The sequence below is a fragment of the Camelina sativa genome, chromosome 7, assembly GCF_000633955.1.
Source record: "Camelina sativa cultivar DH55 chromosome 7, Cs, whole genome shotgun sequence".
NCBI classification, from domain to species: Eukaryota; Viridiplantae; Streptophyta; class Magnoliopsida; order Brassicales; family Brassicaceae; genus Camelina; species Camelina sativa.
Window position 1 is genome coordinate 14857298 of NC_025691.1, and position 24922 is coordinate 14882219.

General features: G+C 36.6%; 4 protein-coding genes and 1 pseudogene across 4 annotated transcripts; 2 read left to right on the forward strand and 3 right to left on the reverse strand.

Annotated features, from left to right (window-relative positions):
• LOC104704630 lies at positions 441-3199 on the forward strand. The gene is made up of 3 exons (XM_010420684.1): positions 441-1197; positions 1386-1794; positions 1882-3199. Exons 1-3 carry the CDS (start codon positions 441-443, stop codon positions 3197-3199), a joined length of 2484 nt encoding a protein of 827 aa, XP_010418986.1.
• On the forward strand, positions 4508-8447 carry LOC104701188 (glutamate decarboxylase 2-like). The gene is made up of 6 exons (XM_010416839.2): positions 4508-4666; positions 4766-4970; positions 6703-6903; positions 7035-7503; positions 7592-7644; positions 7781-8447. The coding sequence occupies exons 1-6, from the start codon at positions 4581-4583 to the stop codon at positions 8252-8254; spliced, it is 1488 nt and encodes a 495-aa protein (XP_010415141.1). The 5' UTR covers positions 4508-4580; the 3' UTR covers positions 8255-8447.
• On the reverse strand, positions 8703-9654 carry LOC104701189 (peroxiredoxin-2C-like). Its single transcript, XM_010416840.2, has 3 exons — positions 9402-9654; positions 9204-9283; positions 8703-9097 (listed from the first exon to the last, which is right to left on the reverse strand). Exons 1-3 carry the CDS (start codon positions 9554-9556, stop codon positions 8844-8846), a joined length of 489 nt encoding a protein of 162 aa, XP_010415142.1. The 5' UTR covers positions 9557-9654; the 3' UTR covers positions 8703-8843.
• Positions 11454-12733, reverse strand: LOC104701190 (peroxiredoxin-2B). Its single transcript, XM_010416841.2, has 3 exons — positions 12482-12733; positions 12265-12344; positions 11454-11900 (listed from the first exon to the last, which is right to left on the reverse strand). Exons 1-3 carry the CDS (start codon positions 12634-12636, stop codon positions 11647-11649), a joined length of 489 nt encoding a protein of 162 aa, XP_010415143.1. The 5' UTR covers positions 12637-12733; the 3' UTR covers positions 11454-11646.
• Positions 14834-20614, reverse strand: LOC104704632 (annotated as a pseudogene).

The following is a 24922-nucleotide window of genomic DNA, read 5'->3' on the forward strand; positions in this document are numbered from 1 at the left end:
AGCTCAAGGGATGGATTCAATCAAATAGACCTTCAATAGGAGGTATTTTGGAGACGCATGTTCAACAGGAAAATGCTGCCTCAATTTTGTCTCGTAACTTCCCTGGGTGGAGGTATGATTACAACTATTCTACCAATGCTCAGAATGGGAGAATATGGATAGTTTGGGATCCAACTCTCCAGGTTTTTATCTATCATAAATCGGATCAAGTAATTACTTGTGGAGTTTTCGATCGAAATACATGTCAGTCCTTCTCCATATCTTTCGTTTATGCAAGGAACGGCCTGGTAGCAAGAAGGGAACTATGGGCAACTTTGGTGGAGTTGCATCAAAACAGCTTACAAAGGAATCATCAGTGGCTTTTGATTGGAGATTTCAACCAGATTCTTCGAGCAGCAGAGCATTACTCACTTCATTCGTATCCTCTTCCTCTGCAGGGCATGGCTGAATTCCAAGAATGCCTTGACACCTGTGAACTTCTGGAAATGACTAGCAGAGGAGCAGCTCACACCTGGTATAACGGCCAACCTCTGAATCCAATTACTAGGAAGCTTGACAGAACTCTTATAAATGAAGCATGGTTATCAGCTTTTCCTCAGTCTACAGCACTGTATGATGCTCCAGGAGGATCAGATCACTCTCCCATCTTGGTTTCAATGTCAGATGAGACTCCAAGGCGGAAAGTGCCTTTCAAATTCTACTCTTTTTTCACATCTCACCCCGAATACGAAAGCCTGGTTACCTCAGCGTGGACCTCACAGGACACAAGAGTTTCTGCAATGTTTTCTCTTTGTCAAAGGATGAAAGCTGTGAAGGTAGCTTGCAAAGCACTAAATAGGAGGAGCTTCAGCAATATTCAAGCCAGGACGGCTGAGGCTCAAGAAGCTCTCACCAATGTTCAGTCGTCTATACTTACAGCTCCAACACCATCGTTGTTTGAAGAGGAAAGAGTGTGCAGAGGTAGATGGCTCACTTTAGCAGCTGCAGAGGAAACCTTCCTAAGGGAAAAGTCAAGGGTCAGGTGGTGCTTAGAAGGAGATTCCAATACTCGTTTTTTCCACAACTCAGTCAAGGCACACCAATTGCGTAACCAAATTCGCTCACTTATATCTGAGACTGATGAGAGAGTCACAGATAAGGGTCTTCTCTGGTATATGATAGTCGACTGTTATCAACAGCTTCACGAGGAACACTCAAGTTGAACCCCTTTCAGTGCAGAGGATCAAGGAGCTCACTACTTACCGCTGCCCCACAGACTAGGTAGCAGCCTCACAGCAATACCATCTCCAGAACAGATTACCAACACTCTCTTCTCTCTTCCAAGAAACAAGGCGCCGGCCCTGACGGTTTCAGAGTTGAATTTTTCATTGCTTCATGGGGTGTAGTTGGACCAACAGTCATTGAGGCGGTTCGAGAGTTCTTCATTACTGGAAAGCTCCTAAAGCAGATCAACACGACTATACTAGCTTTGCTTCCCAAAACAGTGGCGGCAAAGAGACTAACTGAATTTAGGCTGATCTCTTGCTGCAACACAATATACAAGGTCATATCCAGACTCCTGGCAAAACATCTCAAGATCATTACTTCTCAGGCGGTTCAGAGAAATCAAGTTGCTTTCATTCCAGGTCGATTACTCAGTGAAAATGTGCTACTTGCCTCAGAGCTCATAGCTGATTTCAACAAGGATGGTCCAACAACAAGAGGATGTCTTCAAATTGATCTATCTAAAGCTTTTGACAACGTTGACTGGGATTTTCTAACCAACATTCTCACTGCTCTTGAACTCCTTACCATGTTCATCAACTAGCTACTGACATGCTTCTCCACCCCGTCCTATTCAGTGGCTTTCAACGGGGAATTAACTGGCTATTTTCCGGGCAGGAAGGGTCTAAGGCAAGGTGACTCTATCTCCGCTCCCTTATTCACCCTTGTCATGGATATATTATCAAAGCAGCTAGATGAATCAGTTACAAGGGGCACTTTTCAACCTCATCCCAAATGTCAACAACCGCTGATCACCCACCTGAGTTTCGCTGATGATATCCTGGTCTTTTTCGATGGAGGAGAGAACTCTCTGGTTGAAATTCTTCGAATCCTTACCCAATTCAAAGCTTCCTCAGGTCTTGGAGTAAACCTTACCAAATCATGTCTTTACCTAGACGGCAACAATCGAGGCTCCATAAGTCAGATGGCAGCAAGGCATAATCTCACTTACGGCTCACTTCCCATGCGATACCTAGGTGTTCCCCTCACTCCACACAAGCTCAAACCAACGGACTATCAACCTCTGATAGACAAGGTCCAAAGTCGCATTTCAAGTTGGACAAGTAGGCACCTCTCTTTTGCTGGTCGACTGCAACTACTCCACTCTGTCATCAACAGCACCATCAACTTCTGGGCTTCAGTTTTTCTCCTACCAAACAAATGTTTGGAAAAGCTGGAACGCATTTGTAACGCTTTCCTGTGGAATGGCGTCTCATCCTCTGCTCGCGGAGCAAAGGTCTCTTGGGAAGTAGTGTGCTCACCAAAAGCATCTGTAGGATTGGGTCTAAAGAGATTGGTTAACTGGAACCAGGCTTTTGCACTAAAAATGATTTGGCACCTCTTCTCTCAAGCAGGTTCATTATGGGTCTCCTGGGTGAAGCATCATTTAATCCGCGGTAGAAGCTTCTGGGAAGCAGACTTTCGCACTACAGGGAGCTGGATATGGAAGAGAATATCAAAGCTAAGAGCTCGTGCACGGCTCTTTGTGCACTGCAGTGTAATATCCGGTTCCCAAGCTTTATTTTGGCATGACAACTGGATAGGACTAGGTCCTTTACCGGAAATTCTTGGAGAATCTGGTCCTAGAGTTACAGGAATTGGCTTACTCGATACAGTCAATGATGCCTCTAACAACAACTCTTGGCTTATCCCTCGAGGACGCCATCCACTCGTGCAACTACTTAAAACCTGCCTACATAACCAGACGCCTCCTCAGACAAACTTAGGTCAAGATCAATTTCATTGGAAGCTAACTCCGAATGAATCTCACAGCACCTTCTCCACGAGCAGAACATGGCAACAACTGCACCCCCCGGGTCCAACAGTTCCATGGTTTTCTCAGGTCTGGTTTAAGAATCATATCCCAAAGATGGCCTTTATTGCTTGGTTGACAGTGCATGATAGACTGACTACTAGGGATCGATTGAGGAGGTGAAATCTACCAATCCCTAGCACTTGCATACTATGTCAGGCCGGCGATGAATCTAGGGACCACCTCTTTTTTGACTGCACATACACAAAAAACCTCTGGTCAAGTTTCTTTGCTCATTTCCAGCCTCCTCCGAGCTCCACTTTCAATGACTTCTTAACTTGGATCAAGAGACCCTTCCCAAACGTCAAACTCAACATAGTCTGCAAGCTCATTTTCCATGCTTTGATCTATGCCATCTGGAAGGAACGCAATGTTCGTCTTCATGCTTCCGAAATGCGCTCAGAGGCCCAGCTCCAACGGGAAGTCCAGCTCCTTCTCCGCAGGAAACTTCTAGGCCTAGATCGCAAGCAGAACCCAAGAACCTCCACCAACACGCTACATGACTCATACCTGGCTATATGGTTCACTCATTTCCAAACTCCATGACTCTCTTTATGCACTGCAAACTTTGCCTCGTTGTATCTCGCAACTCCACTAATACTTTGTATCCGATACTCTCTTTGAAAATCTAATATAATCGGTATTTTTTTTTTTTTTAAATAAAAAAAAAAAATGTTTACCATCCTTACCATTTATGAAGATAAGTTCACCAAGAGGGATGTGATATTTCAAACCAAAGTTAACGTTTATATATACAAATAAAAGTTAAAGTTCATGTGTATTTAATTATATATGTTTTATTATGACTAGTTTCTTAAACTAAAGTTTTTAGTTAGTTGCAAACCATTAGTGTTGATGTGTCACCTTTTCTTTTTATTGGATGTATCATATTTGATTGGTTTTATTTTAAGTGAGTTTTTAATCTCTCATAACACAAAAATGTAGAAATTGTTAGATACGCAGATTCGAGATGCCATTCTCGCAAAGAGACACGGTAAAAATTTCAGAAGGCTACTACAAGATTGGTTGAGGTTTAGCTAGAGCTTCTTGGCTAATGGTTTTCAACTTTCAGATATTCTATTGTCTTTTACTTTTTTTGTGGCAAAGGCTATCTCATGTTTTAAAAGCTATTGTAAATAATACAATCAAGTTTCGAAAAAAAACTTGCGAAAATATAGGTAATACTTGCGAAAAAAAAAACCAATTTCCACGGTAAAGTAACTATTTTGTAGGTATCACTTTTATCAATTCTTTAAGTAGGTACAAGCATATATGAGAGTATATGAAATCAATTCGGTATATCTTTACGATCTTGTAGATGTTTACATGCGAAAATCGTTTAAAAATATATACAAAACTACAAATTATATAAAACAAAACAAAAAAAGGAAAGACAGCCAATATGTAGGGTCGATAATCAATATAAGCGTAGCCTTAGCTCTTCGTATCTTTTTGTTCTTCTTCATCATCTCTTTCTCGCTCACACACAAGAAAGAAAGAAAAGATGGTTCTCGCAAGAACGGCAACGAACAGTGATGAATCTGTCTGCACCATGTTCGGATCTCGCTATGTTCGCACTACACTTCCCAAGTAAGTACACCAATTATGATCTAAGAGGAAATATATTTTCAACTCTTTTCTTATTGATGGTTTTATTCTATTCATTGATTGAAAAAAAAAAAAAAAAAGGTATGAGATCGGTGAGAACTCGATACCGAAGGACGCTGCGTTCCAGATCATCAAAGACGAGCTGATGCTTGATGGTAACCCCAGGCTTAACCTAGCTTCGTTCGTGACTACATGGATGGAGCCAGAGTGTAACAAACTCATCATGGACTCCATCAACAAGAACTACGTTGACATGGATGAGTACCCTGTCACCACCGAACTACAGGTCTAAATCTCTCCATCTTTCGATCCATAATAGTTAACTAATGGTGCTAGCTAGATCTTTTTCTTGTTCTAGTTTTCTTTGGAATTGTTTCAATTTCGCAATGGTTTCGTCAAAAATATATGATTAATTATCTGGATAAAATATTTTTTTTAATTTAAGTGTCGTTCCATATACTTCTGTTTTTGTTTTTAACGAAAAATTTGGGTTATAGGTTAACGAAAAAGGGTAGAACATTTGGGTTATAGGATAGAGGGAGTGGATTTGTTCAACAAAAACAAAAAAGTGTTAAGAGGGAGTGGAAGATGAAAAAACTGCTGTTTAGATAAATTCAGTATTAGTCCAACATTTAATTCTCCTTAACAATATAGAAGAAGACAAATTTACATTATTACTTATTTTCGTTTTTTGTATTTAGAAAAGAAAAACGTCCCATACGTTTCTAGTTTTTATTGGCCGACATGTCCATGCTCTTAGACTAGTGGACTTGGTCGTTTTGTAAGTTGTTCTCTAACTTGATCTCTTGACCATAAATAACTGGTATTGACTTATGTTAAATTGTCAGCAATTCTAGTGGGTCACTTGATATGAACGTTGGAAAAGAACACATTCGGTTTGCCAATAAACCAATCGGTATAGCATCCGGTTTTTTATTTATTTGAAATGAATCAACCAAGTAGTATGATTAAAGTTGAAAACTTTCTAAATCATTGAGAATCAAAGTATGGGAGAAAAAGATGGCAAAGCAGAATAATTGAATAGTCGTAAGACAAAGTTATCACTTTTGTCGGCAACCTCTCTTTGATTTTTTATTTTTTTTGGCAAGAGGGCTTAGCCTCTCTTTGTTTTCCACACATTATTTTTGGTTTTGATTGGTCCACTCAACATTTTCCCACTAGATGGTATGGTACAATTTAATCGAGTATTTCTGTATATGAAGGCGTGGTAAACGTTGTATGTTTTGACAAAAGATAACAAGTAAAAAATGAATAAATTGGAAAAAAAACAAAAAAAAAAGGAAGATAAAAGTAAATAAATTGACGTATGAGACCTAGGATACAAACAGTTGCGACTTGTGATGAAACCTAGGAGGAGCCCACCCACCATTAAAATCTCGTGATTGCAAGGTCAATCGTCACATTGATTCTTCATGTGAAACTTTGAAAAATTCACCACTAAGAAATTGGTACTTGTTTGTTCATATATGGATATGTGATGCCATCACTCTGTGCATTTGGTGCTTGATAGTGTCAATATGATGATAGTAAAATATCATAGAGTACTTTATCGCGATTCTTATGTTGTCATTTTGTTTATTTTATTTTTTCTTCATAAAAAGAGATAAATAGCACATTATCAATACTATAATATCTTTTAATTTACCAATATAAATTACCTTTTTTTTATTAAAAGAAAGATACTTTGACTAATATGAATCACTGAATTTGGTAGATTCATAAATGTACTCCTTTCTGTTGTTATGTGTTACTAGTTTAGGTTCTTAAGTCATGGATCAATGAGGTTTAGTAGTTGAAAATTTAATGAATCACCAAAAAATGAAGAATAAACTGAGCTAGTATAGAGATAAAGATCGACAAAAATAAAATAAAAATAACAATATTAAATTTTCGTTTTCAAAATTTAAATTAAAGAAATAATTGAAGAATGGTTACTTTTGGTATAATATATATTGAACTCATAATTCATAATTTCGTGTGTTATTTTGGAAAAACAGAACCGATGTGTGAACATTATTGCTCGACTGTTCAATGCGCCACTTGAGGAACATGAGACTGCTGTGGGAGTAGGGACAGTTGGTTCTTCCGAAGCCATCATGTTAGCCGGACTGGCCTTCAAAAGAAAATGGCAGAACAAACGCAAGGCTGAGGGTAAACCCTATGACAAACCCAACATTGTCACTGGAGCCAATGTTCAAGTAAGTATCTATACATCTTCATCGTACAATGGTGAAAAGCTTAATAAATAAAGAGAGGGTTTTGTAAGAATAATGTCCTAAAACATATATATTAAACATAGTAACTCATAAAGAAGGTCTAATTTTTTCAGGTGTGCTGGGAGAAATTTGCTCGGTACTTCGAGGTTGAGCTCAAAGAGGTAAAGCTAAGTGAAGGTTACTACGTGATGGATCCAGACAAAGCAGCAGAGATGGTGGACGAGAACACAATCTGTGTCGCGGCCATATTGGGGTCAACACTCAACGGTGAGTTCGAAGACGTGAAGCGTCTCAATGACTTGCTGGTAAAGAAAAATGAGGAGACTGGCTGGACCACACCGATCCACGTGGATGCAGCAAGTGGAGGGTTCATTGCTCCATTTATCTACCCTGAATTGGAATGGGACTTTAGGCTTCCTTTGGTTAAGAGCATCAACGTGAGTGGTCACAAGTATGGACTGGTCTATGCTGGTATTGGTTGGGTCGTGTGGAGGGCACAAGAGGATTTGCCTGAAGAGCTTATCTTTCATATTAACTATCTTGGTTCTGATCAACCCACTTTCACCCTCAATTTCTCCAAAGGTATGTAATGTATATGTTTCATATTCTATAGTTGAATATTTAACGATGTTATGTCTATGTAACATGATAAATATTTTGGCTGTTGTAGGATCGAGCCAAATTATTGCTCAATACTACCAGCTCATTCGTCTTGGGTTCGAGGTGAGTCTAGTGTTACTCGTAGTAAACCATAAAACCATAGATCTTTAAAAAATATATATATATATTAGGTCAATTTCTTTAATTTTTTTTGCTGACTCTAGTGAACTTTTTACATGGGACGTTTTGGTTTGAATAGGGCTACAAAAATGTGATGGAGAATTGCATTGACAACATGATGGTTCTCAAAGAAGGAATAGAGAAAACAGAGCGTTTCAACATAGTCTCAAAGGACCAAGGAGTGCCAGTGGTAGCCTTCTCTCTCAAGGACCATAGTTTCCACAACGAGTTCGAGATCTCTGAGATGCTACGTCGTTTCGGCTGGATCGTCCCGGCTTACACTATGCCTGCGGATGCACAGCACATCACGGTTCTGCGTGTTGTCATCAGGGAAGATTTCTCAAGAACACTCGCGGAGAGACTTGTGGCAGATATTTCCAAGGTGCTTCACGAGCTAGATACCTTGCCTTCCAAGATATCTAAGAAGATGGGACTAGAAGGGGTCGCGGATAATGTGAAGGGGAAAAAGGTGGAGAGGGAGCTTCTGATGGACGTTATTGTTGGATGGAGGAAGTTTGTGAAGGACAGGAAGAAGATGAATGGTGTGTGCTAAGGAAGTGTGTTCTGTTGTGTTTATGTGTGAACAAAGAAGTACTCGTGAGGACTTGGCGTTATGTGTTGGTATCTCTACTTGAACCAGTTATTATGGATTCTATTATTCTATAAGCTTAAACCTCATTTTAAGCCGTTGTTATTGTCTTATTGAGCTATTGTGAAATAGTCTTAAAATAAGTTTCCTAAGTATCTAATGCTTCGTATAGTTCAATACTTCAATGTGTGCCACCAAATGCGCTTCTCCATTGTTCATAATTACTCGTCGACCAAGCTATCTTGTTTTAGAATGTAATAGACTGCTGCAAACACACATTTCTGTAGTACAACTCCGGTTACCTAACTTTTAGGTTCATACCTACCATAGTCCACAAAACAAAGAGATTTTGTATGCATCTTGACGCGAATTACTCATATCTTTCAGAAATCAACCACAAAGAAAAATAATATAAAAACCAAATAATACTTTATTTTATTATATCAAGCAAGTCACACGCTGCTTTATTATGCATAAAATGAGGCTATAGAATCCTCTACTTCACATAGAGCGGTTTACATAACACAATACAATAAGCAAAAGATAAAGTTATCTAGAGAGCCTTGAGGATATCTTGGGCGCTGGAAATGGTGAACTCACCGCCAGATTCAACATTGGCTACAGTAACCTTGAGGTTATCGAGCAACATAGCGAATCTCCTTGTCCTAACGCCCATACCCTTGTCCTTGAGGTCAAGCTCAAGTCCTAGAAGGTGTGTGTATTCCCCTGACCCGTCACCTACAAACTTCACGTGCTTGTTCTCTGTGTATGTCTTTCCCCATGCCTTCATCACATACGGATCGTTTGCTGCAACAATCAATGGATATGATGGCGTCAATACTTAAAAAAAAAAACACATTTGCACATCAAACATATCAGGATCATGAACTTAAACATATCAGTTAATACTTACCGCTAAAGCAAATGATCTCATCAATACCCTTTGACTTAAACTCCCCTGCTTTCTCAATGAATCCAGGCACATGGCTCATACTAACCTCACAAACAAAAACAAATAAAAACCACAACCCGGTTCTCAAATCGAAACTAAGGATCTTATAAAGCCAATTCCAAGGAGAAACCTGAAGAAAGTTTAAAAATTTATACATACCTGCAAAGGGGAGTGAACGCACCAGGGACACCAAAGAAAACTACTTTTTTACCGGCGGCGAAAGAGTGAATGGAGACTGTCTGAAGCTGATCATTCTCATCGAAGAATGAGATCTTTCCGTCTGGTATAACATTGCCGACTGTAATTGGAGCCATGAGGAGAGATCTCTCTGAGGATTTGAAGCAAATGGGGCTAATGAATGAGTTTTTGTTGGACTTGAAGATGAATATAATGGACTAGGTGTGTATATGGCACAATTTATAGTGTTTTATACTTTTACGGAATGGAAAATATATCATTAATCGAATATATATATATATATATATATATTATCACTAATAGATTTCTAAAATTAGTTTATCCAAAAATAAACTTTGTTTTCCAAATATATAACATACACAATTATAAACACCACAAGTTGGTTCTTGGATTTCTTGAAATGACTGAATCTGAATTCGTCAAGGCGACTAGAAATATTCCTGCTGATGCAAGCTTTTTGGAGTTGAGCATTTCCTTGGATAAATCTTCAAGCCTTTATCTTTTTATCTTTCATATAATTTGAATGATTCTTCCTCTATTTCAAGCTTTAAGTTGAAATGTTGAATGCAATGCTTTGAACAAAACAAAAAACTTTGTTTTCCAAATATATAACATATGTAGGACATATTTGGAAAATCTTGTATGACAAGAAAAAATGAATGCAATTCAAGATAATAATAAATGCAACGAGTTTTTAATAATTGGCCAGAATTAGAGTTTTTTTAGAACAGAAAAAAAAATAAACAGGACATAATTGGCGTAATTAATTCACTTAAATAAACAACACAACGTATATACACAAATGGTTTGAAAAATTGGAATTGTAAAAAGGGATGTTATAAAGTTCTAGGAGTTTAAAATTAGGGAAAATCACATTTTAAACCTTCAAAGTGTCATTGGTTAGCATTTTAATAAATGCATTTCTACTGGATTCTGATTCAAATCGATTGACTTCTCATTGGAAACCAATGAATCTTCTAAATATATTTGCCGTATTCAATTTTACATTTGTCAAATGTTTTAACCTTATCTCGGATTCTTCATTTTTTTTTGCTTTGATGTATTTTTAATTTTCTTTTATCAATCGTCATAAATAATTAAATTAATTAAGCAAGTATTTAAATCAAACCAACATAATTTAACTATTTCACGTTGACGGATATTATTGTTCTGTCATCTATCATGGCGGTACAAACACAAAAATTAGTTTTAAGGTTTAAAGTGTTAGTGAAATCATTTTAAAGGTTTATAGTGTTAGTGAAATATTTTTGAGGTTTAAAGTGATACCCAATGATACTTTCAAAGTTTAAAATATGATTTTCTCTTTAAAATTATACGTATAAACATTATTTCTTTCCGGGATTGGACATGTGATCGATTATTTTTACTATTATTACTACTCACTTTTATTTTAGGATGGATTTTTTTTTTTCGTATTACAAATCTAGCATGTTGATTTGGTTAACTAGATAACTAGCACGCCTAAAATAATTTAGAAAAAGTATGAAATTGCTATTTGGCCCCCAAAAAGCATCGCCACGATAACACTCTAAATATATGATGCATGTGATGTGAGGTGAGTATTCAAAATAACTGATTTAATTATATATGTTACCAAAATACAACTATTTCATTTTTCAAGTATTATGATAGAACTTAACAATTAAGCGTGTTTTATTTAAAACGATTTTATAATAAACAAGTCTTTAGAACATTTCTTAAATAGTCGCCATTATGGAACGAAGGTAAAACCCAAATACCAAATGAAGAACAGAAAGGTCCACGGATGATGGCGGGTGAGACATAACAAACAGCAAATGACAGCTCATTTCTCCGTTTAGCGAAAGTGAGACACAAAGTAGCAGCCCTCAAGATTAACATCTCTTCAATGTTCATAACACATTAGAAGGCAAAGTGTGCATGATACCAACTATTCTTACGCTGGTAACCTAACTTTTTGGTACGTGCTTATCATCAATCAGAACAACAATGGAAAGACTTGGTATGCATATCTTCACGTAAAATTTACTCAATTTCATAAATCAACCGTAGAGAATAAGACCAAAACCAACAGTTTATTACACCAAAGCAAGTCCATCACACACCGCTTTATTTTTATTACACCTACTTGTTTGAAAACGAGGCGATATAGAATCCCCTACTTCTCACATACAGCGGTTTACAACAAAAGCAAACGATAAGTAACTTAGAGAGCCTTGAGGATATCTTCGGCGCTGGAAACAGTGAACTCGCCACCAGTTTCAACATTGGCTACAGTCACCTTGAGGTTATCGAGCAACAGAGCGAATCTCCTTGACCTAACACCAAGACCCTTGTCCTTGAGGTCAAGCTCCAGTCCTAGAAGGTGTGTGTATTCCCCTGACCCGTCAGCTACAAACTTCACATGCTTGTTCTCTGGGTATGTCTTTCCCCATGCCTTCATCACAAATGGATCGTTCACTGCAACAATACATACAAATCACTCCGTGAATACTCTTTAAAAACCAAAAGCAAATATACACATTTAGATCCGTAAAGCGCATCAAGCAGCCTAAGCCATATACAATAACCCGTCTAATCTTAGAGCTCATCAGAGACCAGATACACAGGGCAAAGACCCTCCAAAACTCAATTCATTGTACTCCAAAACTGTCTCATTCCAAATTCATTCACTAGCAAAGAACATCATCTGTTATCGATCCATACAACTGTCTAAATCCAACACCAACCACCATTCACAATTTAGCATCTTTGATCAGATTTGCACAAGTATACACGAACAGAACTCATCAAAGAGATTAAAAACATATCAATTAATACTCACCGCTAAAGCAAATGATCTCATCAACACCCTTTGACTTCAGCTCATCTGCTTTCTCAATGAACCCAGGAACATGCTTCATACTAACATCACCAAACCAAAAGCAAAAACACAATTTTCAAATCAAATCTAAGAACCCATCAGCTAAGAATCAAAACCCACATCTTACGATACTAATCCGAAAGATGAATCTGAAGAAAGTTTGAAACTTTAAACATACCTGCAAGTGGGAGTGAAAGCACCAGGGACACCAAAGAGGATGACTTTTTTACCGGCGGCGAGAGAGTAAACGGAGACGGTCTGAAGCTGATCATTCTCATCGAAGAATGAGATAGTTCCGTCTGGTACAACATCACCGACAGCAATTGGAGCCATGATGAGATCTATGCGGCTAAGAAGCAAAAGAGGCTAAAGAAAGACTTTGGTTGGACTTGAGACCGAGAGAAATGATATTTCTTAGGGATTCGGACAATTTATCAGCGTTTCCCGGAATTAAATATTGCATTTTTTTTGGGTTCACAAATATAGAATTTAATTCATTTCTCAATTTGATGTAAAAATCTGAAACACCCAAAAAAAAAAAAATCACTCACTTTTTTTTTTCTCGGGACCGCTTAATTTATTTTTTTAGTTACTCAATTTTAATTAGGGTCAATTTGTGTGATAATTGATATCACAAATAAAATTAAAAATATAGCAATAATTAGGAAAATAGGATAAGGGTAGAGGAAAATTATTATTTTAGTGTGTTGTAATAGAGGAGGATAGTGGTGGCTAGTGGCCGACGGTAGTGGTCGGTGGCCGGAGGAAATGGCAGACGGCGGTAGTCGGTAGCCGAAGGAGATAGTCAATGGTAGTTGTCAGAAAAGATGACTGACGGACGGTGGCCAGAGAAGATGGACGACAGTAGTGGTCGAAAAAGATGAACGGTGGTAGTGACCAGAGAAAATGGTCGACAATTGTGGCTGATGGTAGTGGCCAAAGAAGATGGCCGATAATGATAGCCGGCGGTGGTGATGGTAAAAAGATAGGCTTGATGGTTGAAGGAGAAAATTGTATATATTGTAGTTTAGTGTATATTATGTTTTAATGGTTAGTGTACTTAGTTTTTGAATTAAAGTTTTTTTGTTGGTTACACGGTGCAATTTCTCTTTTAATAATCTATGAAAAAAAATTTCAAATTCTTTTTGTGAGAAATATTGTTTAATAGTTATATTTTCTCTCTTCTGTTTATTTTGGTAATTTCTTTATTTTGTAGATGGTGATCCTTCTGAATTCTGATAAAAACCAGGTTTTAATCAGTTTCGGTTCTGAATGACAATTTTTGAAATCCGTTTGGTGATTGTGTAGGATATGTCCAACGAAATAACGATAAATAAAATTTACTTTTTCGGTCGGTAGATGGTTCGATCATTGGAGAGCAAACCTAACTTAAGTTTTTTGAACTTCAACTTTTCGCTCGAGTAAACTGTTCCCAAGAAACAATAATACTGGCACAATAATTTCCTCTCAAAAACTCGATGATGCTCTTTATTCAAAAATAGACAACATGGCCATAAATTTAGGCATAACCTTTCTTATCCAACACAAACTGTACATAAATAAAAACAAAAGGCATAACTCATATTAAATTTGCTTAGGAGTCTAGGAGAATGAGTTAGCAAGGAGAGTGAGCACTTACCATTCATTCGTGTATTCATTCTCTGCTTCAAGCTGGTCTGACAATAGTAAGCACGAACCATTGCTTAAATTAACCCTAAATGTGAATTATGTAAATGATTAATCATGTTGATTCATTCGGTCTTTATATTCAAGTTAGAAATATGTCAATACATTAATCGTTACGATGAAGATGATTTTATAGATGTGTATATTCTGTCACCCCATGACGCTAGCAAGTATCCAGTAAAACTCGATGTAGATGGCAATGAAGGGAAGTAAACTAGGGAAAACAATTTGAGGAAGTGTCATAAGATACCAAGATCGCTGTGGGGTATCCCTTTGATGTTTTGTGGTATGACAAGGAGCTTGGAAATCCAACGTTATTCTTGTTCTTCCCAAAATTATTAGCTGAGGTGCTAAAACCAATGCTTAATTAAATGAGGAAAACAACAATGATTGTTCAAATGGCAGCAATGCCTTGATTGCTTGATAAGCAGTTGCAACAGTACTATTAAGGATGCATAAAGTTAACAAAGAGGTTCTTAGAAGACGCTGCACCTGAGACAATACATATATATATATATATATATATGTGTGTGTGTGTATGGTATGAATCGTAGAAATCATTGACAAGACCACAAGAGCAATGTCAAATGAGAAGTGAGAAGTTTAGGGGTGATATATAATATATATATATCATATTGCTAAACTCCTAAATCTAGTCATAATAACCATAATGTTTTTATCTAATATAATGTAGAAATTCCATAATCTTGACCCGCGTTAAAACACAATCTGTGGATTCAATTTATAAATAATATTAAAAAATTGGGCTAATACGCTTATTGAAATTTAGTTTTGAGTTGGAAACTCATAGTCTTATAAGACAAAGGCATTGCATAATATATGTTCAGATCAAGTTACATCTCTTAGTGACTGTAACTTTAAGACCATGCTTCGTGTAAAGAATAATAGAAGGAAATGGCTCGACCTTCTGTCCTTCAATGACCTTTATCTCATAGTTTTGTATAATTTTCACAGCTATTGTCTTCATATTCTTCATAACCACGTCTTTCCCCAAACAAGTCCTTGGACCAGCATTGAATGATAAAAACTAAAAAGAAGGCACATGAACTAACCTTCCACTCTCTGAAATCCATCTCTCTGGTTTGAATTCCGATGCATCTTCTCCCCAAACCGAATTCATTCTCCCTAATGAGTAAAGAAAAATGAAAATCTTTGAACTTGCATCGACTTTGTGTCCGCTCGGAAGGACATCCGAGTTTATAGGAGACTTGTTCTGAAATGGAACCGGTGGATAGAGCCGTAGTGCTTCACACAAATGCGCCATGTAAATACACCAACTCTTTTACCTCCTGAGAGTTGAATGATTCAAATTCTTGGTTCCTGGAGATAGTTTTGCGTTGATTTCCTGACGAATCTTGGTTATCGCCTTTGGGTTCTTAGAGAGAAGAAAGAAGAACCAAGTAAGAGCAGAGCCTGTGGAGTCTCTACCAGCTACCATGAAGTTTACGATAATGTCTCTAAGGAATTTTTCATTACTAGGATTCAAAAACTTGTACTTGGTCATATCGACATTCATGTAAGACATCAACAAATCTTTAGAAGAAGAGTCAATATCTCCACGGGCTATTCCATCTCTTTTAGAAGCTATGCACTTAGAGAAAATTCGGTCGAATGTGGAGTGAGCTTTTTTAATTTTCAACTCATCTCCAAACCCAAACCATCTTTGCATCTTCCAAACCATCTCCGGCTTGACATGTCTGTACAATATGTTAGAATTAAGATATCGCTAACTTCGTAATGATAACAAACCTCTATCTCCTTTATTGATAAACCAAACGAGTATACACCATAGACGAAGGCAAGCATATCACAAGCTCTTCACCTCTAAAACAAGATCAGAAATGAGAGTACATCACTCTCGCTCTAACCATCAGAGAGCACATAACTCTCTCACTTAGTACATCGCTAACATTCAACAACATAAGTATAATCCTCCCTCAGACACTCCTCTCCCTTATTTATACTTCAGATACTTCTCAACTCCAAACCCTCTCAGAGAATTAGAGTCTTCTCTTCAACCAGCCAACTCATTGGCCAAGTCACCACTCTCTTCTTATGTTGAATCACTAGACTAACCTTATCAATACTCCCCCCCTTTCGGAGAAGCTTGCCCTTAAGCTTCTAAAAACAATTTGGCAATCTCTCACTAGCTCCTTGTGATGTGTGTGGTTTTTCACTCCAAATCTTTTACCTTAAAAAGACCATACGACAGCTGAAAGTGCATAACTAATCGGTAGTAGTATTTAATGATCGATCCCACAAAGAGAAAGTTGTTGTTTAGAGAATCCGTCGGAAGAGATGTAAGGCTAGGACTTAATAAAAATGGGTTTTGGTTGTCACGGTCGTAAGTAAGCAAATAAACGTAAATAAAAAGCAAGTAAAATAAATAAATAAAAGCGTCGGGCATCAAGGGGAATCGCAGGGGATCGATGATCTATCTATCTAGGAAAGTTTAGGATTAGTTTGTTTATCTAAAACTTGGACTACGAAACACGAATGAATCGTTAACTTATAGATCACAAGCTAACGGTCTAAAATCTCTATACTCCGAGACTCAACTGTCGCAGGCAACAACGCATAGATCAAACCATTTAAAACAGGTTCGATTATAATCCATGAAATTCCATAGGTAAGAGGTATGTGCTTCCTATGACTCCTCACACATCTAAGCTAGGTCAAGCACATATGCAAGTTTTTGGCGACGCACACACACATTAGATCATAGTTAGTTCATGAGGCTAACTTAAACCATTAAGCAAAGACTTAAAATTAAAGTATAGAATAAACAAAAAAAAAATCTAACAAACTCTAAAAATTGCCACCTAAACTAAGATCATCTCCCTCATTTGATTATCCCTTTAAACCCAACTAGAAAATTACTCTAGCATGTTGAAGGAAATCATCAAAGCAAGATTTAATAAACTCATAAACATAAAAGAATAAATAGAGAAAAGGGTTTTAGATATTACTTCAATGATTGTCAAACAAAGTTGTAAGGATTTTCTTCCTTTAGAAACAAAGAACAAAGCAAATAGAAAACTAAAGAGTTTGGTGATCTCCAAGGTTTCAAAGAGAGGGACGAGAGAGAGCTTCAGGTCATCGGCTGCGCCTCTGGTCGTGATCTCTTGGCTGCTCGGTGAAGGCACTTTAAAGGCACATTCTAAACCCTATGGCCGGTTTAGAAGAGTATTTATAGAGTTTTGAAGGCTTAGGGTTTTGTAAGGGTAAAAACGTATTTTTTGTTGAAACAGCGTAGGAATGTTCTAGAACGTGGTGACTCCTCCGGGCTGGGCCGCAGTGATGGTTTCTGGTCAGGCCATCAATAAAAGCCCATCGGCTGAATGGTTCTCCTTACGTCGGTCTATAACACGTCTCGGTAAATTGGGCATAACTTCTTGGTGAATGATCGGATTGACTTGCTTCCACTTCGAGGAGACAGATGACTCTTCCAGCTTTCCATAGACACCAAGATCGTTGAAATAGGAGTCCTGGAAGTTCTTCAAAAGTGGCACATAATGTAAATCTCTGAATCTTTCCTGAAACGTATTTTCTTTGTCTTTGGTCCTTTTTGCTATAAAACCTGTAAAACCTTCTTGAAACCTAAAAAATACTTAATAATAGACATTAAAGCCTTGAAATCATACTAAACTCTTCCTAAATGCATACTAAAACTATAGCTAAAATGGATAAAATAATGATGTTATCACCTTGTACAATGTGATGCTTCTTGTTTGTCCACCATTTTGATTCTTGTTTGTACTTGAATCGCCATGCTTTGAGAAACTTATGTTGCTTAAAATTGTGAAAGACTATGGCATGGATCACATACCCGCTGGAGATCAGCCAAAACTTCACATTCTTTAGATTCACCCAAGTAAACAACCTCACGAGCACTTGTTGGAGGCACATACACAAGATCATCACTGTCCCATATTGTTTGAATCCAATATACTTTACAGATATTGATGTTGCTGTTGCATCAATAACTTCATCACTACTAGTGGCACCGTGAGTTGTAAAGAAAGGTCCAAGGTCGAATTCTAAGCAGCTGATCCCTTCGCTGGACTGAGAATACACCCGTTCCCACTGCAAGAGTTCTGAAAATGGCTGCAACTTCCCAGCCTTGTGATCCCAACAGTGCCAAACTTGGAGTCGTGCAATCCCCATATGTGTCCTTCTATGCCGAACTACTGCGGAAACAACAAGAATACATGGAACATTCATTTTCGAAAGAGAAGTAAGCAGCACATGATACTTATTCTTGTTTGTATTCATCCTCCAGAATCGAAGTTCTTTACTTCTCCACTTGTGAAACACTTGAAACTTCTCATCACCATGGATAAACTGTGTCAGTAGTGTTGTATCACGGTCTTGCAAAGGTGTGTTGAACGCAGGAACCCTTAGTAAGCTAACTTCATGCTCTAGAATATCCATTGCTAGTCTAGTTTGTAGCTGTAGTTTCCCATACACCATTGGAGAAGCTTTCAAAACAGTGTATCCGTGGAGAACCGACACCACAAACACATTCTCTTGTAGCTTGTACTGTGCATCAGAAGAAGTTAAAAGACGTATACCCGTTTTTGCTTCCTCGAGTGTAAGAGCTGTCTCTTCCCCTAATTCCACTTTACTCCAGAACTTAGGCTACATATCAGAAGTATTAGACTGTTTTATGCTGCTTGAATCCTGTCTCAACCTCAATCTACATATCAACCGATTCATATGTGTATGCATCCTCCTCTTATGAGACTTATAGTTGTGCCTTTCCCCATTTGATCCAATATAAGCAAAAGAAAAAGAACCCTTGAGCTGTCGAATTCTTGACCTCAATTTGAACTTAAACCTCCAAGCGTTGAGATACTTTCTCTGTTTAAGTTTTTGCTTCCTTCTTCTGTCTCTCACCAACATTTTATCGAACACTTGGAATACACATTGTGTGTTCTTGACAATTGTTGACAACTCAAAAATCTCAACCCCTTCGGAAGCATCGACAACATATGATTGCTCCAAGAACAAATCATTTATGACATCCAATGACTCATTGCAAATCCTAATGCTAAGGCTAGGTTCCAAATTAGTAGATGGTACTTGAAAATCTGGAACACAATCAATCTCCATGATTGAGACAGCTTTTGATTCAAAATCTGGCATCGAATCTGTTGTGTGATCAAGCTTTAGCGTGGAATGCTATTGCACAGAATCACTTCTGACGGAGAACAACCCTGAACTGGAGCAAAGCGAGCCAAAAATCTGCACTTCAAATCACTCCAATCCTTAAAAATTCCCTCTTGTGCATCTCCCAACAAAACCATTTCCATGCCTTTCCTTCCAAACTAAATCCAAACAAATCCAGTTTATCCATCTTCGAGTATCGACGAACACCAAAATATCTTTCTACCTTGTACAACCACTCACAAGGCTGTGATTGATCAAACACAGGCATCTCATCCTGTTTAGAAAGACAATGGCAAGGCTTCCCAGTGGCAGCATCACTATGGCAAGGTTCCGAAGTTGAATACGGTACCTGGTTTGTGCCATCAGAAAACGATCGCGATTCCAGTCTCTCCATAGAATTCATCTTCTCTGGTGTCGTCTCCACCAATTCTAGCACTCGTTTCAAATCTCCATTCAATCGCTTCAAGTTTTTATCCAGCGAAGTAAACTTCTTCTCCATTTGCACATCCGCTTGGCATAGGCTCTGAAATTCGCCATAGAGAAACTTCAATTCATTAAATTCTGCCATCTCCGTCGCGTTGAAGCTCCGATATCAGTTTCAGTCGCAACCGTCGTCTCCGTCATAATCGTCTTCTCAGAGAATCCAATTTCAGATCTGATCTCTTCCGCGTTGAAGCTCCGATCACATTTTCACTGCACCAATGTTAGATTTAAGATATCGCTAGCTCCGTAATGATAACAAACCTCTATCTCCTTTATTGATAAACCAAACGAGTACACACCATAGACGAAGGCAAGCACATCAGAAGCTCTTCACCTCTGTAACAAGATCTGAATCGAGAGTACATCACTCTCGCTCTAACCATCGGAGAGCACATAACTCTCTCACTTAGCACATTGCTAACATTCTTTAACCAGCCAACTCATTGGCCAAGTCACCACTCTCTTCTTATGTTGACTCACTAGACCAACCTTATCACAATATCGCTTCCTCTGCTTCGGCAAAAGCTCTTGCAAACTCCATATGCGGCAGTTCGATCGAGAGACAACCTGGATCAACCCCGGTTATAAGAACAAAGGAAGTGTCGAAACCAAATCTTTTGAACACGTCTTGTAAGTCAACGACCAATTTCTTCTCAGCAACGTGATCAAGAAGTGGGACAAGCCCTTTCTCTAGCTTACTCAAGCTTGTTTTTAGTGTGAAGCTTTGAAAATCTTGATGATTGATAATGGTTTGAGCTGATTTCCTCAGATCTTCCCATAACTCTGAATCCGCGTTGAAAATCCCATCTCCCAAAATATCAAATATATTCTTCAACTCGGATCCTTTTGGATAATTCTCGAAGTTTGAGCTCATGATGTAATGGATATTGGCCGGATCAACGGTGAGCAACATGTCGAGTCCCGCAAAACATGGGCCTTTGAAAGCAAAAGTCANATAAATATAATAATCAATACAATAAAATTAGAATGTGTTGTTCTCTTCATCTAACAACTCAACATTTTAGGCTTTTTCAGCTTGACATTTCAATAAAATCGTTAATCAATAAAAACATTTCAAATAATACAACTCAACATGTATCAACCTATAATAAAAGTTTTTTTTTTCCATGTCACTTTTTCTCTTAAACTTGAGTATAAATTTTAATATTTTGATTTGTTTGTCAATTTTAAATAAATTAATAGATTTTTTTTAAAAATGAAGCACATGGCATATTGTTTTGTTACGTGAGATAAACAACATCGCCTAAATGAAATTAAACCAAACTTGACCGNGAACCTCCGTTGCATAGTCAAAACCCTGAGGGATCATCATGACGAGTAAACCCGGAAGCATACTTTTAGACCTTTTTCTCTAGCCTCAATACTTAGTTAGACTTTTATGAACTTGCAGCTAAAGGATCTATACAGATTGTTGGTCTGATAAGAAATATGAAGCATGAGTGGCTACGAAGCTGTTAAGATTAACTCGTCCTTTGTGACAACGTGAAGTTGCGTTTTGTATATGANGATTTTTTTTAAAAATGAAGCACATGGCATATTGTTTTGTTACGTGAGATAAACAACATCGCCTAAATGAAATTAAACCAAACTTGACCGTAATATATAAACCGAAGTGGTTCAAACTTTGTTTCAACGAGAACCTTCCTCAGCGGACACCAGTAGTATGATCGACAACTGATTTCAATATATATATAACTAGAATGAGTTTTAGTTTTGCATAAGGTGAACTAGACCCATCATCATATCAAAAGCCCAATCATAAACCTCAAAAATGAGATGTTAATGACAAAAAAATGTTTTGATGGATTTCTTTTTTGATTAAAAACATAAAATAAATTAAGTTTCATATCCGANATTTTTTTTTAAGCAGATACCAATACATTTAATTATATATTCCATCTTATATAAAGCCGTAATAGTTAGTTAAGAGGTCTAGGTATAATAATCAATACAATCAAATTATTAATTTCTAACAACTCAACATTTTAGGCTTTTTTCAGCTTTACATCTCAGTAAAATCGTTAGTTAATAAAAACATTTCAAATAATACAACTCAACATGTCTCAACCTATAATAAGTCTCTTTTCTTTCATGTCACTTTTTCTCTTAAACTTGAGTATAGATTTTAATATTTTGATTTGTTTGTCAATTTTTAATAAATTAATAGAATTTTTTAAAAATGAAGCACATGGCATATTGTTTTGCCACGTGAGATAAACAACATCGCCTAAATGAAATTAAACCAAACTTGCTCGTAATATATAAACCGAAGTGGTTCTAACTTTGTTTCAACGAGAACCTTTCTCAGCAGACACCAGTAGTATGATCGACGACTGATTTCAGTATATATAACTAGAATGGGTTTTACTTTTACAGAAGGTGAACCATACCCAATCATCATATCAAAAGCCCAATCATAAAGCCCAAAAATGAGATGTTAATGAAAAAAAAATGTTTTGATGGATTTCTTTTTTGATTAAAAACATAAAATAAATTAAGTTTCATATCCGAAGAATAGAATGGTTGGACAATTTTGAACACAAGTTCGACTCATATGAGTTAATTTTTCCGAAGCGAGAAAAAACATTTTTTCATTATATGTTTAATAATTAATTAACTAATCTCATAAACATGTAAGGACGTAGAGTTGATATAACACAATCAAACATTCTTTTAATAACCAAAAATTTTAAAAAATCTCCATGGTGTTGATAAAAACATTAAATATCCAACGCCAAAATTGATAAAATAAAACAAAACAACTAACAATCATAATGGTTCTCCATTACATCCTAATACAAGAAGAAAATTGATTTTAATCTACAATTTCATTATAATAAAAAAACTAGCAACACATAATAACAAAAACTTAAAACCAAAAATATTACCAATGAACATTGTCAAAAACTATATTAATAATGATTTTTTTAATTACAAACATATATAAAATTATCCAAAAATAATAAAAATAAAAACAAAATATAAAACAATTCCGCTACGTAGCGCGGGTACTATCCTAGTACAAAATAATATTTTGACAAAAAGAAAAAAAATAATAATACAACATAAAGTATGCACAAATTTTAATATCAAGGCTTCTGCGCCATTGAAATTAGTGATGTGTCTCTGTTGCTTGGGTAATGAAATGAGATAATATCTTACTTTATGTGGGTATTATTGATCCATTTTTATCAGTATGGGCCTAATTTGGAAATTAATGCATGAAGACATACAAAGGACCTAGCTGATTTTAATAACCAAGAAATCATTTTTTTTTTTTAAACTAAAACTAAATCTTTTAATTGTAACGGCTTTGATCGGTAACTTTTAATGACGTTTTGTAATGCCACTATATAAAAGTTTGCCAATAAAGATATATGCATAATCACACTAGAGAAAGCAAAAAAAAAAAGTGTTTTCACCTAAAAATAAAAGTAAAAGATCATTATGAAAATCAGTCGGTATACATAATGGATTTTTATTGTTTTACCCATAAAAATATTAGCAGTTATAAAAGTAAGAATTTTTTTTTAACAATGAAACATATATTATATTTTTGTTATAAATAATAGATGAATGCCCATTATAAGGCTCATTTTCTAAAATTATTTGTAAATTAGGTTTACTTTGTCATCAATTAAAACTTTCTCTTTGTACTCCTATAGAAAGGACCTTTCATTCATTGGAATAAGATACCAATATATTCCTCCTCTTTTTTGCGAAAAAAAAAATTATTCCTCCTCTTTTATCTATCTAAAACACGTTATCAGCACGTTTTTGAAGCTAAAAGTTATGTCAAAACTCACTAGTCTTGATTTTGGAGCTCTTGACATAAGTGGAGACAACTACTTGGCATGGGCACTAGATGCTGAGATTCATCTAGATTCAAAAGATCTCCTTGACACCATCAAAGAAGGAAATCAAACTCAAAGCAAGGACAAGTCCAAAGCTATGATTTTCCTTCGTCATCACCTCCATGAGGATCTCAAGAATGAATACTTGAGTGTGAAAGATCCACAAATCCTTTGGAATGATCTAAGGAAAGGTATGATCATCAAAAGGCTCGCTATGATTGGACTCACCTAAGATTACAAGACTTCAAGTCTGTAAGTGAGTATAACTCAGCTTTGTTCAAAATAACTTCCAAATTGGAATTATGTGGATAGAAAGTCACGGATGCAGACAAGTTGGAGAAGACATTCTCCACTTTTTCATGTTAATAACATTGTCCTGCAGACACAGTACCGTGAGAAGGGATTAATGAAGTATTCCCAACTCATTTCTTGTCTCCTTGTAGCTAAGAAACAAGCTGTTGTTGAAAATCATGGACTACGCCCATCTAGTTCTGCTCAATTCCCTGAAGCGAATGTGGCATCCTATGATAAGACCAATAATAATGGTCAAGGTCGTAGCCATGGTCGTGGACGTGGATACGGTCGAGGTCGTGGTCATGGGATTCAGTTTAAGAACCACTCTCACCAGAAGTGGGAAAACAAAGGTGGTTACAAACAAGAGAAATCAACATATCTGAATATATGTTACCGTTGTGGAGGAAAAGACCATTGGTCTCGTACGTGTCGTACCCCAAAACATCTTGTTGAGCTCTACCAACAATCAATCAAGGAAAAGGGAAAGAAAGTGGATACAAATATGGTGTTTGAAGATGATTTTGACTTTGGTGATTTTACTCACCTAGACATTCCCGATTTCTTCCCTCCTGAAGAAGAGAAAAACTGATCTAGCTAGAATTATTCAACCTCGTCTCTTATTTTATTGTCTTTGGCTTTTAGTTATTGGATTTCAGATTTATTTTTATTTGATTTTTATATTCTATGCATTTATGTATTTTGAGACATGATTAAAGTTAATTTATTAAGATATTTATTTATTTATGAATTTCTATTTATAATTTAATTAAGTAATACTTATATGAGATTAATTTATTTTTGTTTATTTATTTGAAGAACAATGAATGGTGGAGATTTATGTCGGGCCAACAGTGCAACTAGTCATATACCATTCTAAAAAATAGGAGTTATTTCTCATGTTTAACAATGAAAGAAGCAAGTGTAAGTACCATAACTGGTAGTGCAAAGATAATTGAAGGCTCTGGAAGAGCTAATATATCATTGCCTATGGGAACACAATTAGAAACTGTTGATGCATTATACTCTCCTAAGTCTCAAAGAAACTTATTAAGTTTTAAAGATATCCGCAGAAATGGATACCATATTGA

What these genes read in the sequence shown, in the direction of transcription:
- LOC104701188 (XM_010416839.2), top strand. Translation starts at nt 4,581, where the DNA reads ATGGTTCTCGCAAGAACGGCAACGAACAGTGATGAATCTGTCTGCACC. An exon ending in CTGTCACCACCGAACTACAG is followed by an intron (nt 4,971 to 6,702) that starts GTCTAAATCTCT and finishes TTGGAAAAACAG; the next exon opens with AACCGATGTGTGAACATTAT. An exon ending in TCACTGGAGCCAATGTTCAA is followed by an intron (nt 6,904 to 7,034) that starts GTAAGTATCTAT and finishes TAATTTTTTCAG; the next exon opens with GTGTGCTGGGAGAAATTTGC.
- LOC104704630 (XM_010420684.1), top strand. Translation starts at nt 441, where the DNA reads ATGGCTGAATTCCAAGAATGCCTTGACACCTGTGAACTTCTGGAAATG. An exon ending in GCTTCACGAGGAACACTCAA is followed by an intron (nt 1,198 to 1,385) that starts GTTGAACCCCTT and finishes CATGGGGTGTAG; the next exon opens with TTGGACCAACAGTCATTGAG. An exon ending in GCTCTTGAACTCCTTACCAT is followed by an intron (nt 1,795 to 1,881) that starts GTTCATCAACTA and finishes TTTTCCGGGCAG; the next exon opens with GAAGGGTCTAAGGCAAGGTG.
- LOC104701189 (XM_010416840.2), bottom strand. Translation starts at nt 9,556, where the DNA reads ATGGCTCCAATTACAGTCGGCAATGTTATACCAGACGGAAAGATCTCA. An exon ending in GCGTTCACTCCCCTTTGCAG is followed by an intron (nt 9,284 to 9,401) that starts GTATGTATAAAT and finishes TTGTGAGGTTAG; the next exon opens with TATGAGCCATGTGCCTGGAT. An exon ending in TGAGATCATTTGCTTTAGCG is followed by an intron (nt 9,098 to 9,203) that starts GTAAGTATTAAC and finishes TGATTGTTGCAG; the next exon opens with CAAACGATCCGTATGTGATG.
- LOC104701190 (XM_010416841.2), bottom strand. Translation starts at nt 12,636, where the DNA reads ATGGCTCCAATTGCTGTCGGTGATGTTGTACCAGACGGAACTATCTCA. An exon ending in GCTTTCACTCCCACTTGCAG is followed by an intron (nt 12,345 to 12,481) that starts GTATGTTTAAAG and finishes TGGTGATGTTAG; the next exon opens with TATGAAGCATGTTCCTGGGT. An exon ending in TGAGATCATTTGCTTTAGCG is followed by an intron (nt 11,901 to 12,264) that starts GTGAGTATTAAT and finishes GTATTGTTGCAG; the next exon opens with TGAACGATCCATTTGTGATG.